Source organism: Chiroxiphia lanceolata, chromosome 3, assembly GCF_009829145.1.
Source record: "Chiroxiphia lanceolata isolate bChiLan1 chromosome 3, bChiLan1.pri, whole genome shotgun sequence".
NCBI lineage: Eukaryota > Metazoa > Chordata > Aves > Passeriformes > Pipridae > Chiroxiphia > Chiroxiphia lanceolata.
The window spans coordinates 59,907,434-59,920,593 of record NC_045639.1 but is presented as its reverse complement, the minus strand read 5'-3'; the positions used below and the strand labels follow the sequence as shown (position 1 = coordinate 59,920,593).

Genomic DNA, 13,160 nt, shown 5'->3' with positions numbered 1-13,160 from the left:
ACACAAACATTTATTTAGAAATATGTCTTTACTCTTTCAAACTGTGTCACTTGAATACACTTCAGGGTATTTCTTATATCTAGTTAAATGTTGCCCAGGGTGGCTTCTCAGTAGCCTATAGCTGGCAGTGACACCCTCTTGTTTATGTGACATTCCTGAGAGATAAAAAAATATCGCTTATGTTGCACACAAATGAAAACACTGGAGTGTGGAGACCTGTCTAACCACACAAAGGTGTAAGAAGCACAAGCAGTTAGAGGTTGAAATACAACATCACACATTGGCATGGGTAATTTGACTTTGCAGTGGAGTCCCAAGGGCCTATCCTAGTCTTTACATGGAGAATAAATGTTAGTTTAAGAGCTTATATTCCAGTTATATCAGAAGATACTAAACTAGATTAAAGGCTGTCCTAACACAAATAGACTAGACAAAACATATATCAAAGTGTTTTAAGGGAAAGAAAATCAGTAAGTAGGAGATACTGCATGATACAATCTTACAACTCCACTTTATCACAAGGAACATTCCTTACACAGGAGCCACATTTAACCAGTACAAGTTTTCTTGGTTTAATTACTTTAATTACTTCAATTACTTCAATTATGAGGAAGATTAAAAACACTTAGGGGATTTTCAAGCACAACTATTAGTGATACTTGTCCCCAAAATTTCTGTATGTGCCTTAGAAAATCTCCCCTTTTCCCTCTCCTACTTCTGTGATCCTTGTTTGTATTGGGAATCAAATCATTCTTCCATTATTTTAAGCCTTTACATCACTCATGGTGGCTACAATTCCATATTTTTGGGGAGCTGTAGGAAGATTTCATTTTCTTGGTGTTTCCAAAATCCAAAAGAGAAGGAAAAAAAGGATAAAAGAAAAAAACCCAGCAAAACAAAACTAAACAAAACCAAAACCAGCCAAACAAAATCACCAACCCCCCCCCCCCAAAACCAACCAACCAAAAACCATTTGCAAAAATGTCCTCTCCAAAGCCTGCAAACAGCTTCAGAATTCTTCCCATCTTTTGTTCACCAACTGTTTCTTCCTTGTCCTAACTATTGTACCTCTGAAAGGGAACTACAAAGCATCCAGCCAGTGGAGATGTACACTGGAGTGTCTCTTTATGCCCCGCATTGAAGCCAAGAGGGAGACATTAGTCATCTGGAGATTTTGCCCCAATGCCCAAAGGCATGAAATACCTCCAACAAAACACCGACTGAGATATGTCAGTGTGGCACTTGCTTTGCATCTCTTGGTGCCTTTCAAGTTGTTTTCTAAACACTTCTTTTGTTGCTATTGGCATGAGTGCACTTAAAAGCAGCATATAGTTAAGCACTGAAAATGCTCACTGTTTTCTGTCCTTCAAAATCTCTTCCAAGTACTTCCCTGTGAGCAATTAAGCTAACTCTATGGGATACATTTGATAACAGATATTCTTTAGTTTGGGTGACAGTTAACAAGCAAGGCTCTAATGAATAATAAAGTACTTTTTAGTGACACACAGTCCCTATTCACCCTGAGTAGGGACTATTTTTGTGCAAGTTCAACAGAAGATTCTAACAATGCAACCCTCTTGTATAACTTGCACAAAATAGGCATTCATCAAGGAGGATTACTCTCCCCAAAATGGGGCTCTCAGCAGCTACGTGCTGTGGGTGGGGATGCACAATTCCAGACAGGGGTGGAGACCAAGGAAAAAGCATGGGTCTAGCCTGAAAATGCATGCTGTGTCAATTCAGAAGCACAAAGAGATGTATTAGGGGAAAAAAAAGAAAGGGAAAAAAAAAGAAAGAGAAAAAAAGAAGGAAAAAAAAAGATGAAAGAAAATTAGATGCAAAAGCTGAGGCTGCCCCAAGAACTTGTAACTTGTATGAAGAGTAACACATGATGCAAGTGACCGTGGCAATATTTCAAGGTAATATTTTGCTAAGTATGAACTCTCCTAAGTCCACCTCCTTCCTATACAGACAAAGACAGCTTTCCAATATCAACCCCCACTGGTATCTTGTTCTCAAACACGCTCACCAAAATCTCACACAATCTGGCACCACAGGGCTCTCAGTAATGTGTGAGAATAATTTGTTCACTGATCTCCTTCTTTTTCTTCTTCTGCTTGGTGGAGGTGCATCTCTCACGACAATACACTAAAGTTATGCATGTATGCATACATATATCCATGCTATGCCCTCTAAATCCTCCCAAAATATGCTTAGCTTCCCATTTCAAATACCTTCTGAAATGTTAATATAGTAAATGTATAATTCTCTGACCATTCAAATGCTTTTCAAAAAACTACGCTGGTACACCATGAAGGTTTGTTCTTCTTCTCTTATGACATTGTAACACTTTTCATCTTGATATAATTAAAGAAAAGTAAACCTCAGAATTCCAGATAATTTTAGCCTTTCCTTATGTCAGGCACACTTTCAGATTAAATACAGCTCAAACACAGAAAAGCAAATCAAAACAAATAGCTCATTATATTCAAGTTCTGGATACACTTGAAAAATGAGAAAGTAAAACCTAATCTTGGATATCCAGGACCTCATTTTTTCAAGGCAAACACTGTCTGCTGATGGTGGGAATAGCATTTACTTGCTCTATGAGGGCAATGAATAAATGCCAGAGGAAATAGCATTCTCTTTCTTCTCTGAAAACTATCTGAAAGTTTTCCTCTACCTCAATAGCTGGATGTTCCACAGACTAAGGAGTATCTACTTTTACCCTTACTGACAGCTGTAGTCTAACTACATTTACATGTTTGTTCCCAGAAGAGAACTCTTACCTCCGAGAACACTTTCTATTTTTAAGAAGGAGAGAGAATTTAAGGGGGAGAAAGAGGCAAAATTGACCCAAGAGACTAGCAATTTCAATGCCCACTTGAAAGGCTATAAAGGTGTTTCAGAACATCATCTGAATGTCAGGCCACTAACAAGCATCTCAAAACTTTCAAAGAAACCAAAAAATGACCCTTCTAAGAGTTTAGACCACGATGCACATTTTCCAACTGATGGTCATGGAATAAAAACATATTTCTAAAACCAAAAAGAAAAGTAAGTTCATTCATTATAGGGTGTACATATTTCATGGAGTGCAGCTAGGCATAAAACCACATACTTTCAAGGGTGCTATCTATGAAAAAATCTTTTTCAGTAGTAAATAATGTAAATTATGATGATATACAATTAACACAGAATGTATTTTTAAAATATCAACTGTATTTGTGTGTCCAGTAAAGGAAAAAATTGGATATTGTTGAAATGGTATTCTAGAACAAGTTATTTGTTTTATAGCAATCCCTGCTGCCTGATCAGAAAAAACCTTTGGACAAATTTGGGGGGCCATCTTGGGGCCATCTTTGTTTCCGACATTTCATTGTTGATGCAAGTATGGAAATATATGGAAACATTTTAACTAAGCAACTTCTTAAAAAGCCTCAGTCCAGTTTAAAAGGAAACTGTGCTGACTGGAACTGAAGAAGGAATGGGGATGGAAAAGGCCTCATGTTGCAAGCAAGCATAACAGGAATATTTCACAGAAGAAATACTTAAGTGCAACAAAATAACATAGTACTTAGCACAGCAGTTTATGTGTTAAATTAGTGTTTCAGGAAAAATATCAGTAGTTCCGTATCAGCAGGCACTACAGTCCGTTTCTATTTGTCATGGAGTGTCAGTGAATAAAATCTGTGGAAGAATGGAGTTTGTATGGGGCCACTCCTAAAGGATGACAAAAACCTGTGAAGAGCACTGGAAAGAGCCACAAAAGTGCTTTGATTGCTGGGGAAAATGTCCTGTGATGCTAAAGAGCTCAATCTATTTATTTTATGAAAAAAGAAAATTGAGCAGTGACTTGATTGCCTTGATTGCAGCATATAAATAACTTTATGGAGGTGGGATGCAGGGGGAGTACATTTCTTAATATAGCAGAGAAGATACACAGCTGAAACCTAAACTCAGACAAACTAATACTGGAAATCAGGAACAACACAGACTATCAAGTGAAGCGATGGGTCTTCTACCATTGGATATGTGTACTCTAGTTTTGAAGGCCTTTCTAAAAGGCTTGCTTTACTCTAACTGGATCTGTGAACTAACCAAGCAAGAAGTTTGGGTTTCTTTTAATTGTTAATAGGTGTATCTTCTGAAATGTAAGGCTCCAGAGAGCCTTACATCCTGTGAGCAAAGAGCTCACTCTTTAATGAGCAGAATAGGTTTTATTTTTATTACTATTAGTGTTTTATTTAGGCTCAGGTTTTCAGAAAAATTGTCCTCATTTTGAAATATGGAGAAAACAACATTCTGAGAATCATTGATCTGAACTTAGAGAAGACAATATTTTGCCTAAACTTCATACAGTAAACTAAGAGGGAAAAAAAAAAAAGAAAGGCTCCCTTTTTCTGGAAAAGTATAGATTTTATAAAATCTTGACAAATAGTAGGGAAAGCATATTATGCATTTAGCTTTCTTATGGTAAAATGTTAATAAAAATCCATAATCTTAGAGTAAAAGCTCCTAAAATTTAAGCAGCAGCTTCAAAGATCACAAAGCTCTGGCACAATGAAATAGAGACAACTTCTCCTAGACCATACTCTAACAACTGAGTTCTAAAAACTCTGCACTTATATTACCTTATTTTATTTACGCAACAGGGGAGTGACGATGTCATTCCAGGCCTGATTCCCCTTTCACTGACCTATGGGACGAGCTGTCCCTGCCCCCCCAGCCCCAGGGCATCTCCTCCAGGCCGTATCTCAGGTTGATGAGAGGGGACCAGAGGTGTGGGTCCCTTCCTCTCTCACGGCTTCTACCCCACCAGCCACCAGTGCCTTTTGGAAGGGATGATTCATTGGAAGCACCAGAAGAGCCTCTGTTTCACACTCCTGTTTCCAAATGCAGCCCTGACAACATCTAAACTACTACAGAAACATACCAAGCAAATTATGCCAATACAGCTGGGCCCTTCTGAGGTTGCTTTACCAGACCAAGACATGTATCAGAAGTCCCTGTGGTTACTCTGCAAGTTCCTTCAGATATCTTTGTCAAAACACCTCCAGGTGAAGAGAGGAGGAACAGCAGAGAAAGGAGCATCAGCGGCTCTGCCCCAGCAGATGGGGACGTCATCAGTCTTGAAAGCTGGTGGGATCGTGCTCTCATGCCAATAGAATTAGAAAGATCAAGCTCAGTCAGCATCAGGACGGCCAAGCTCCGTCAGTCGTTGGCAGGGTGAGGGGAAAGGTGGCGCACCTCTTTGGGAGAGACTGCCATCCCTCCCCTCTCCTCCGCAGGTCTAGGCTTAGCGGGCAGGCAGGGAGAGTGCCCAAGGACGGAGAAAAGGGTTGTTGTATTTTCTGGATAAAAAGGAAAGAAACCTGACACCTTTAAATAAAAACATCGTAGAAGTTTAGAGGGAAGGTTAACAGGGAGGGGATCGAAAAGGAGTATCTCCTCCAGGGGAAATGAACCCCGAACAATAGGGGTGACCAAAAAGCTTGAAGGAAGAAGTAAAGAGGTACGGAGATACGGGGCTAGGAAGCTGAGAAAGAAGAGAGGGGCAGGAAAAGAGGGGTATCCCGAGAGAGAAGCAGCGGGGGGGGGGAAGGTGGGCGAACAAAGAGGACCCGGCAAGCGGAGTGGGAGCGGGGTGCCAGCAGCGCTGGTCCCGGGCCGGCGGTCGAGATAAAGGAGCCGGGCCTTACCTGCAGGTAGGGCTGGCCCCTCTCCACGCCCCCCACCACGATGTCGGCTGAGGCCATGCTGCCGCTGGCCGAGAGCCCGAAGCCCACGTAGCCGTGGGTGCGCACCTCCAGACAGAAGGCGAGGGTGCTGCCGCGGCGGCCCCAGCGGAGGCGGTAGGCGCCCGCGCCGTCCAGCACCGCGCTGTGCGGGTAGCTCCGCAGCGACGGCCCGGCACCGGCACCGGCACACAGCAGCCCGCACAGCACCAGCGCCCAGGGGTGCAGCCGCCGCATCCTCTCGCCTCGCACCAGCGGCCTCTGCGTGTGTCCGAGAGGGCGTGTTCGGTGTGCGGTGTCTGTGTGTGCGGTGTGTGTGTGTGTGAGCTCAGAGAAGGGGCCGGGTGCCCCGGTCACTCCGCCCCCGCTGCGGGCGGCACCGCGCCGGCCCCGTCGGGGCAGCGCGCCCTCGGCAGCTGCTTTGTTCGCTCCCCGCCCCGGCCCGGCGCTGCGGCCGCCCCCGGCTCCCCCGCGTCCCCGTCGGGGACGGGACGGACCCCGCCGCGCTCGGAGCACCTGCCGTGCGCTCGCCGCGGGGGCTTCCCGGGGAGATGCTCGGAGTCGGCATTAGCGAGCGAAAATCCTTCTCCTGACCGGAGAAGCGGAGTGAAGGCGGCGGACGGGAGACCCCCGCCTGCCCCCCGGCAGCTCTAACTCCAGTGGAAGAATTCTGAGGGAGAAAGCCAGGAGGCAAACGGGCGCTTCCCCTCTCTCGGCCGCTTCTTCACTCAGTGCGAGCGCACAGTGCGGCAGACGGATGGAGCGATGCAGGAGATCTCCCGTCGGGAGAGTTCTTTTCGCTTCATGAGTGGAAAACGAGGACCCTCCGAGTGATTCGCACTGAGACGGCTACAAAAGCACAGCTCAAAAGCCCGCTCGTGTCCCTTGACACCCCCACAACCGTCCCCGGTGCCACCAACACTCGGTCGGCCCGGCCATGCTATTTCCGACACACCCGCAGCAGACGCTGCCCCCCCTTTTCTCGGCGCACCACCGCTGCCATTGCCGGGGGAGAGCAACGAACAGAAAGATGGGTTTAGAGGAATGTTCCCAGCCCTCTGCAAATCTGAATGGAAACAAGAAGTAGCATAACATCCAAAACGGGAAAGTTAAGAGTCGACAAGAAGTCAATGGCCCTTGAAAGCTCCAAGCAATACAAAATCAATTTCAAAAGAAAATTACACTGCTTGAATTGTGTTTCCTTCACACTTAAATGAAAAAGTAAGAGTCTGGTACTCAACAAAAATTAAATATTAATTTTATAAAACCCAATTAAACTAGTACATAAGGGGAATTAGTAATGCTTCTTTTTTTGCCTTTTGCATGAAAATATTTCACAAAATCACTTGAGCTTCCAGAATATCACCACCTCCTGTCATGTGAGGGATATATCAAATGACAAAACATCTTCTAGAAAAGCAAGTGCTTAAAAAAGGATAAGCACCAAAACTTACTTTTACTTGAAGCATCATAAGAAATGAGAGAAAACAATAATTAGATACTGGAGAAATGAAAGCAATCTTTAAAGATAATAGATTATTTTGATCTGTCTTCTAATTATAGCAAGAACTTCAAATGTACAACCTCAGATGACTGACAAAACAGAAAATTGTGAGATTTTCATAGAATCACAGAATCATAGAATCAACCAGATTAGAAAAGACCTCTGAGATCATCAAGTACAACCCTTGATCCAACACCGCTGTGGTTACTAGACCATGGCACTAAGTGCCACATCCAGTCTCATCTTAAAAACCTCCAGGGATGGAGAATCCACCACTTCCCTGGGCAGCCAATTTCAATGTCTGATTACTCTCTCCGTAAAAAAGTTCTTCCTAATATCCAACCTAAACTTCCCTCAGCAGAGCTTAAGATTGTGCCCTCTTGTCCTACTGCTGGTTGCCAGGGAGAAGAGACTGATGCCCACCTGGCTACAACCTCCTTTCAGGTAGTTGTAGAGAGTGATGAGGTCTCCCCTGAGCCTCCTCTTCTCCAGGCTAAACAACTCCAGCTCCCTCAGCCTCTCTTCATAGGACTTGTGCTTGAGTCCCTTCATCAGCCTTGTTGCTCTTCTCTGGACCTGCTCCAGCACCTCAATATCCTTCCTGAACTGAGGGGCCCAGAACTGGACACAGCACTCCAGGCATGGCCTCACCGGCGCTGAGTACAGGGGAAGAATCACTTCCCTGGTCCCGTTGGCCACACTGTTCCTGATCCAGGCCATGATGCCATTGGCCTTCTTGGCCACCTGGGCACACTGCTGGCTCATGTTCAGCTTCCTGTCAATCCAAACTCCCAGTTCCCTCTCTGCCTGGCTGCTCTCCAGCCACTCTGTGCCCAGCCTGTAATGCTGCAAGACCCGGCACTTGGCCTGGTTGAACTTCATCCCACTGGAATCAGCCCATCTCTCCAGCTTGTCCAGGTCCCTCTGAAGAGCCCTCCTGCCTTCCAGCAGATCAACACTCCCTCCCAATTTGGTGTCATCTGCAAATTTGCTGATGGTGGACTCAATCCCCTCATCTAAATCATCAATAAAGATATTAAATAGAACTGGGCCCAACACTGATCCCTGAGGGACACCACTGGTGACCGGCCGCCAACTGGATGCAGCCCCGTTCACCAGCACTCTCTGGGCCCGGCCCTCCAGCCAGTTCCTAACCCAGCACAGAGTGCCCCTGTCCAAGCCATGGGCTGCCAGCTTTTTCAGGAGTATGCTATGGGAGATGGTGTCAAAGGCCTTGCTGAAGTCCAGATAGACCACATCCACAGCCTTCCCCTCATCCACCAGGTGGGTCACCTGATCATAAAAGGAGATCAGGTTGGTCAGACAGGACCTGCTCTTCCTAAACCCGTGCTGGCTGGGTCTGATCCCTTGTCTATCCTGTAGCTGTTGTGTGATTGCACTTAGGATGATCTGCTCCACAACCTTGCCAGGAACCAAGGTCAGGCTGATATTTATCTTAGAGAAAAAAACCTCAAACTGGGAACAACAGTTTTGTCTGAACCTACTCAATTAAGGTGAGAGAACACAGCACCATGCTAATTTTATTAATGTTTATTGAAGCTGTACTTTGGAGAGTAGAAATATAGCCATGTAAATGTATCAGAAGTTGTGTATTGGTCTTTAAAGTTTTATTCCCCTCTTATTCTTCTCTGCCACCCCTCTTTCCCAAATACTTGAAAATTATTTTTACATTGTAAAGTGGAAAATGCCTACAATTTAATTGATCACTGCAAACAGAGTAACTGTATGAAGGCTTTCAGAAGTCTTTAATTCTCTTTCTTTCTATGCATTTTTTGTCCTTTTGAATTTTTCTTTTCTATTGCTGGAGGTAGTACAGAATAAGACACGATTGTTTTTCCTTTCAGATAGGCATACTGAGGAGATGCAAATTCTTCTTATGAAGTAATATACATTAATTAGTGAAGCTGGAAGCAAAGTTTGGGAACAGTGAATACAGAGGTGAACCATTCTGTTCTTGAAGAAGACTGATTGGCTCCAGTGAGGATAGTTTTGGAGCTCTGCTGTGCTATCTACAACCTTCATTTTAAATGTTCTGTTAATCTCAAACTAGTATAAATAAAGACTAGTATGCTTTCAGCTATTCTTATGATGATTCCGGACTCATGCTGGTTGATATTTTAAATTAGTTGCTTGAGGACAGAAAAATAATATCAATGTTAGAAAAAAAAATATTTTCCCAGCCCTGTGCTTGGGGCAGCAGAAGAATGATTTAGCTTTCTTTTCCTCATCGGCAGACTGGTTTCAGCAGATATTGCCAAATTTCCAAATACCTTGACTTAAGTTCATAAAAACTTCTTAAAACTTCTCTTGGGAGAGAAAATTGGAGGGCAAGAGTTTTATTAGACCAGTTGGAAAAGCCAACAGGCTTTACAGCAAAGAGTTCCTCATTTCTCTTGGTTGTGGTTGTTGTCTTTTCCCTTCTTTTACGAGTACCTCTGCAGAAGGAGGCACTTAGCTGTAGTCAGTCATGCAGTGTAATGCTGGGAGCTGATTCACAGCAAGTCTCACAAGGGGATACCTCAGCAATGGCATTTTTATACAGTCATATGTCCTCAGATGTGGGGAAGAATTCATTCCCTTTCATTTGAATTTAACCTAATCTCAGGTTTTTTACTTTTCCCTGAGTGTATTTGTTCTGGTGTTGATGTTCCCTGAAGAGAAATAGCTTTTAACACATGTACCTTTAAGGATGAGTACTATTTTAAAATGATTACTTATGCTTCACATATATGTTTGCTAAGTTAGCACACACATATTCACAATTCTACCTGTCTCTTCATCTGTCACACAAGACATACACAGTTCAAATGCTTTTTAGCATTAAATATTAGATATGTATATAGAGACATATAATATTTAGATAATAGGAAGAAATTATTTACTGTGAGGGTTCTAAAGCACTGAAACAGGTTGCTCAGAGAAGGGATGGATGCCTCATCCCTGGAAGTGTTCAAGACCTGGTTGGATGTGGCCCTAAACAACCTGGTCTAGCGGAAAGTGTCCCTGCCCATGACAGCGGGGTTGTAACTAGATGATCTTTAAGGTCCTTTCCTGCCCAAACCATTCTATGATTCTGTGATCTTTTCTGTTTGCTCCCCAGCTCCTATCAACTCCTGGGAGCAGGCTCAATAGGGTAGCACCAGGAAGGAAAGTGCATCTCTTATTTCTTAGAACTTCTTACCATTTCTAAACCTGGGTATACCCCACAGTACTAAAACCTGCCATATTTAGTTTATGTACAGGGGTTATGGTTGTAAAGTGTAGGCCTTAACAAATGAGATAATTATTATATATAATGAGTATGAAAGCAGCATGTAGTTTGGGGAGAACTGTCTAACTTCAAATGCACAAAACCATAGATAAAAAAACAAATTTAGAGTTGTATAAAATGACTTTTTCAAAACAAATGAGGCTTCTGAGGTTTCTGGCTTTAGGAGGTCTATGGTACATCTCTAAATTGATTTCTCATAGCCTCATTAATAACGTCATCTCAAAGATTTTAGTGATTACAAAAAGCAGCCGTCTGGATTAAACACTGTAAAATAATTCCTCTTCCAGTATTTCTTCATCTAAAAAGTACCTCCTATATTCTTCCTCACATATAGCCAGATGAATCCATTTATTTGGAGCAGAGGTAGAGTGCAGGAAGCCCGCCAACCCTGGAAGAACCCTGGTGCCAGGTGGACTTTCACCACAATAACACCATTGAAAAAATGGAGTCAAAATGCTTCTCTCTGCTGTGTCTTGGCAATTTCAAACATGACTAGAAATCTGGATAGCCAATTTGACATATTTTTTTACTGGTTATAACAAGACTGTAGAGAGATTACTATAGATTTTATTGGTTAATTAAATATTGTCATTTTCTATCTCCACATAATACTAAATTTCTGAGAGACAGAATATATGCTACTGGTTTAATAATGATTTACTATTGACATCTCTTTTACTAAAAAGTAGTAAATAATGCAGGTTGACAAATAATTGTCATACTGAAAATAGACATGTTGATTTAAAATTTTTTCCTTAAGACAGGCTGACTAAAATCAAAGTGAAAGTCTTTATTTAAGTAATGCACTTCCCAGGTGACAATTAACTTTCTGAGACCACCTAAGCCAAACACTGACTCATGGGCTGGAATCACCTTTTACCTGTATCAGACCTAGGAGATGTCTGTCTAGCCTCCCCATTGCAATGTCCATCACTCTCAATTTTTTTCTCTTCTCCTCTCTTGCTCTTCCTCTGGATAGAACCAACTCTCATTCATCACCATTCCTCCTGCTAGGTGGCTGATCTTGGAAGAGGCAGTTCAGGCCCATAACTGCTGTTCTACACCTTATGTATTTCTCTAACTGTGTGGAAGACAACACAGCTGCTCTTGGAGGGGAGGAAGGCACTTCCTGGTCCCTATCCTTCACTGCCTTGTTGTCTGTCTTGATCCAGTTCAGAAACCAGCTGGTGGACATAGGTTTTTAACCTGTATGACTTCTGTAAGAAGCTGAAGACTATCCCTCCTGTGCAGCTTTCACAAAGTTCATTAGGCATCCAGTTTTCTAAATCTAAATGAACAATCTCTCCTTTTTTCGTAACTGGACAGATGGATTCAGAAAGCATAATTTACCTCTGGGTTTAGTTTTCCCCTCTTATTTATAATGTTTATATTAGCAGAACAAACACAAAACAGAAGGAGAGCAGGAGGTGGAACTTGGTGCCTTTGGGGGTATGTATTGCTCTGCAGGAGGAGAGAGTGCACCTACCTACCCTCTGTGCAAACAGCCTGCATAGCCAGTCAAAGATATAAATATACACAAGAAACAAAAATGTAGCAGAAAGAGGGTGCCAAATGTACTGCATCCTTTGGACAACAAGAGTAGTATCTTTCTTCCCCACAAATTAAAAAGATTAGCTTGAAGTTACTCCCTCTAATGAAAATGTTTCCAGAATTTTTCAACACAGCAAACTACTGAACCCAATCCTGTTTTCACTGAAGGCAGTGGTAAATTCCCAATGCAAACAAGAGAATTAACCTTGCCTTTGAGAAGGAAAACATTCTTTGGTGGAAAAAAATACTCATCTCTAAAACTTTGAAGCGCTCTGCTGAGCTGAGGTTTTTTTTACTTAGAACTGATGCAATACATTTTGCTCTGTATATGTAATACCCTCCCCCCTCCCCCACCGAACACTTATACACAAAAGACAGCTTGTATTTAAGCCATGAAAATTTTGTTGAAATGTGGAGTTTACAAATAAAGTGTGTGCATATAAAGTGTACACAGGTTGAGAAATTAAATTCTTAACTGCTGATTCAATGGTAAGTGTACTGTAAGATTTCCAAAAGAAACTGAAAATATAGAGAAAAATGACCTAAAGACTCACTGAAGCCCTCAAAATCTCCTTCCTTTTCTTAGCTCTGAGTCAAAGGTGAGATGAGTTGATTATCACTTGTAAATACCTATGGATAAAATTACAGTAAAAAATATGATCTACAAATAAAGATATGTCCCAGCTGCATCACTGAAAGTAAAAACTGTTCAAATTCAAACCAAGAAGGACAACTGTATGGAAAAGTTACAAGGTAACCATAAATGCTTGACCAGCATCCCAAAAGATGAGGTGGGTACTCAGGCCCTGCAGGCTTCCAGGCAGGATCCATGGTCCTAATATACAGGTACATGCCAGCTCAGCCTGGAGCTGTGAGGACACAGTGTTATCAATACATGTTATTTTATGAATTACTGACATTTTTTTCAAAGACACGATGCAAGTGTTGCAAAAGAGACAGTGGGTATGATGAACAGATTTCTAGACTTTTTGAAAAAGTCCGGACAATAGCAGATTGCAGATGTTTCTTCTAAACATCAGGAGAAAAGCAGTTGTCTGATGTTCTAATATGAGCA

At 42.6% G+C, this 13,160-nt stretch overlaps 1 protein-coding gene across 2 annotated transcripts in view; it reads right to left on the bottom strand.

Annotated features, from left to right (window-relative positions):
* The window catches only part of MOXD1 (monooxygenase DBH like 1), a 50,415-nt gene extending 43,929 nt beyond the window's left edge, over window positions 1-6,486 (bottom strand). Inside the window, exon 1 of one of the 2 annotated variants that reach the window (XM_032684467.1) lies at window positions 6,255-6,486. Coding sequence is in view for 1 of the 2 variants with exons in the window: in XM_032684466.1 (XP_032540357.1) it covers window positions 5,703-5,975 (273 nt within the window). In the remaining variant the exon portion in view is untranslated. Of the gene's footprint in view, window positions 1-5,702; window positions 6,030-6,254 lie in introns of those variants that run through there. The other variant, XM_032684466.1, reaches the window with a different exon arrangement.
* Between the last annotated feature and the right edge of the window lie 6,674 nt (window positions 6,487-13,160).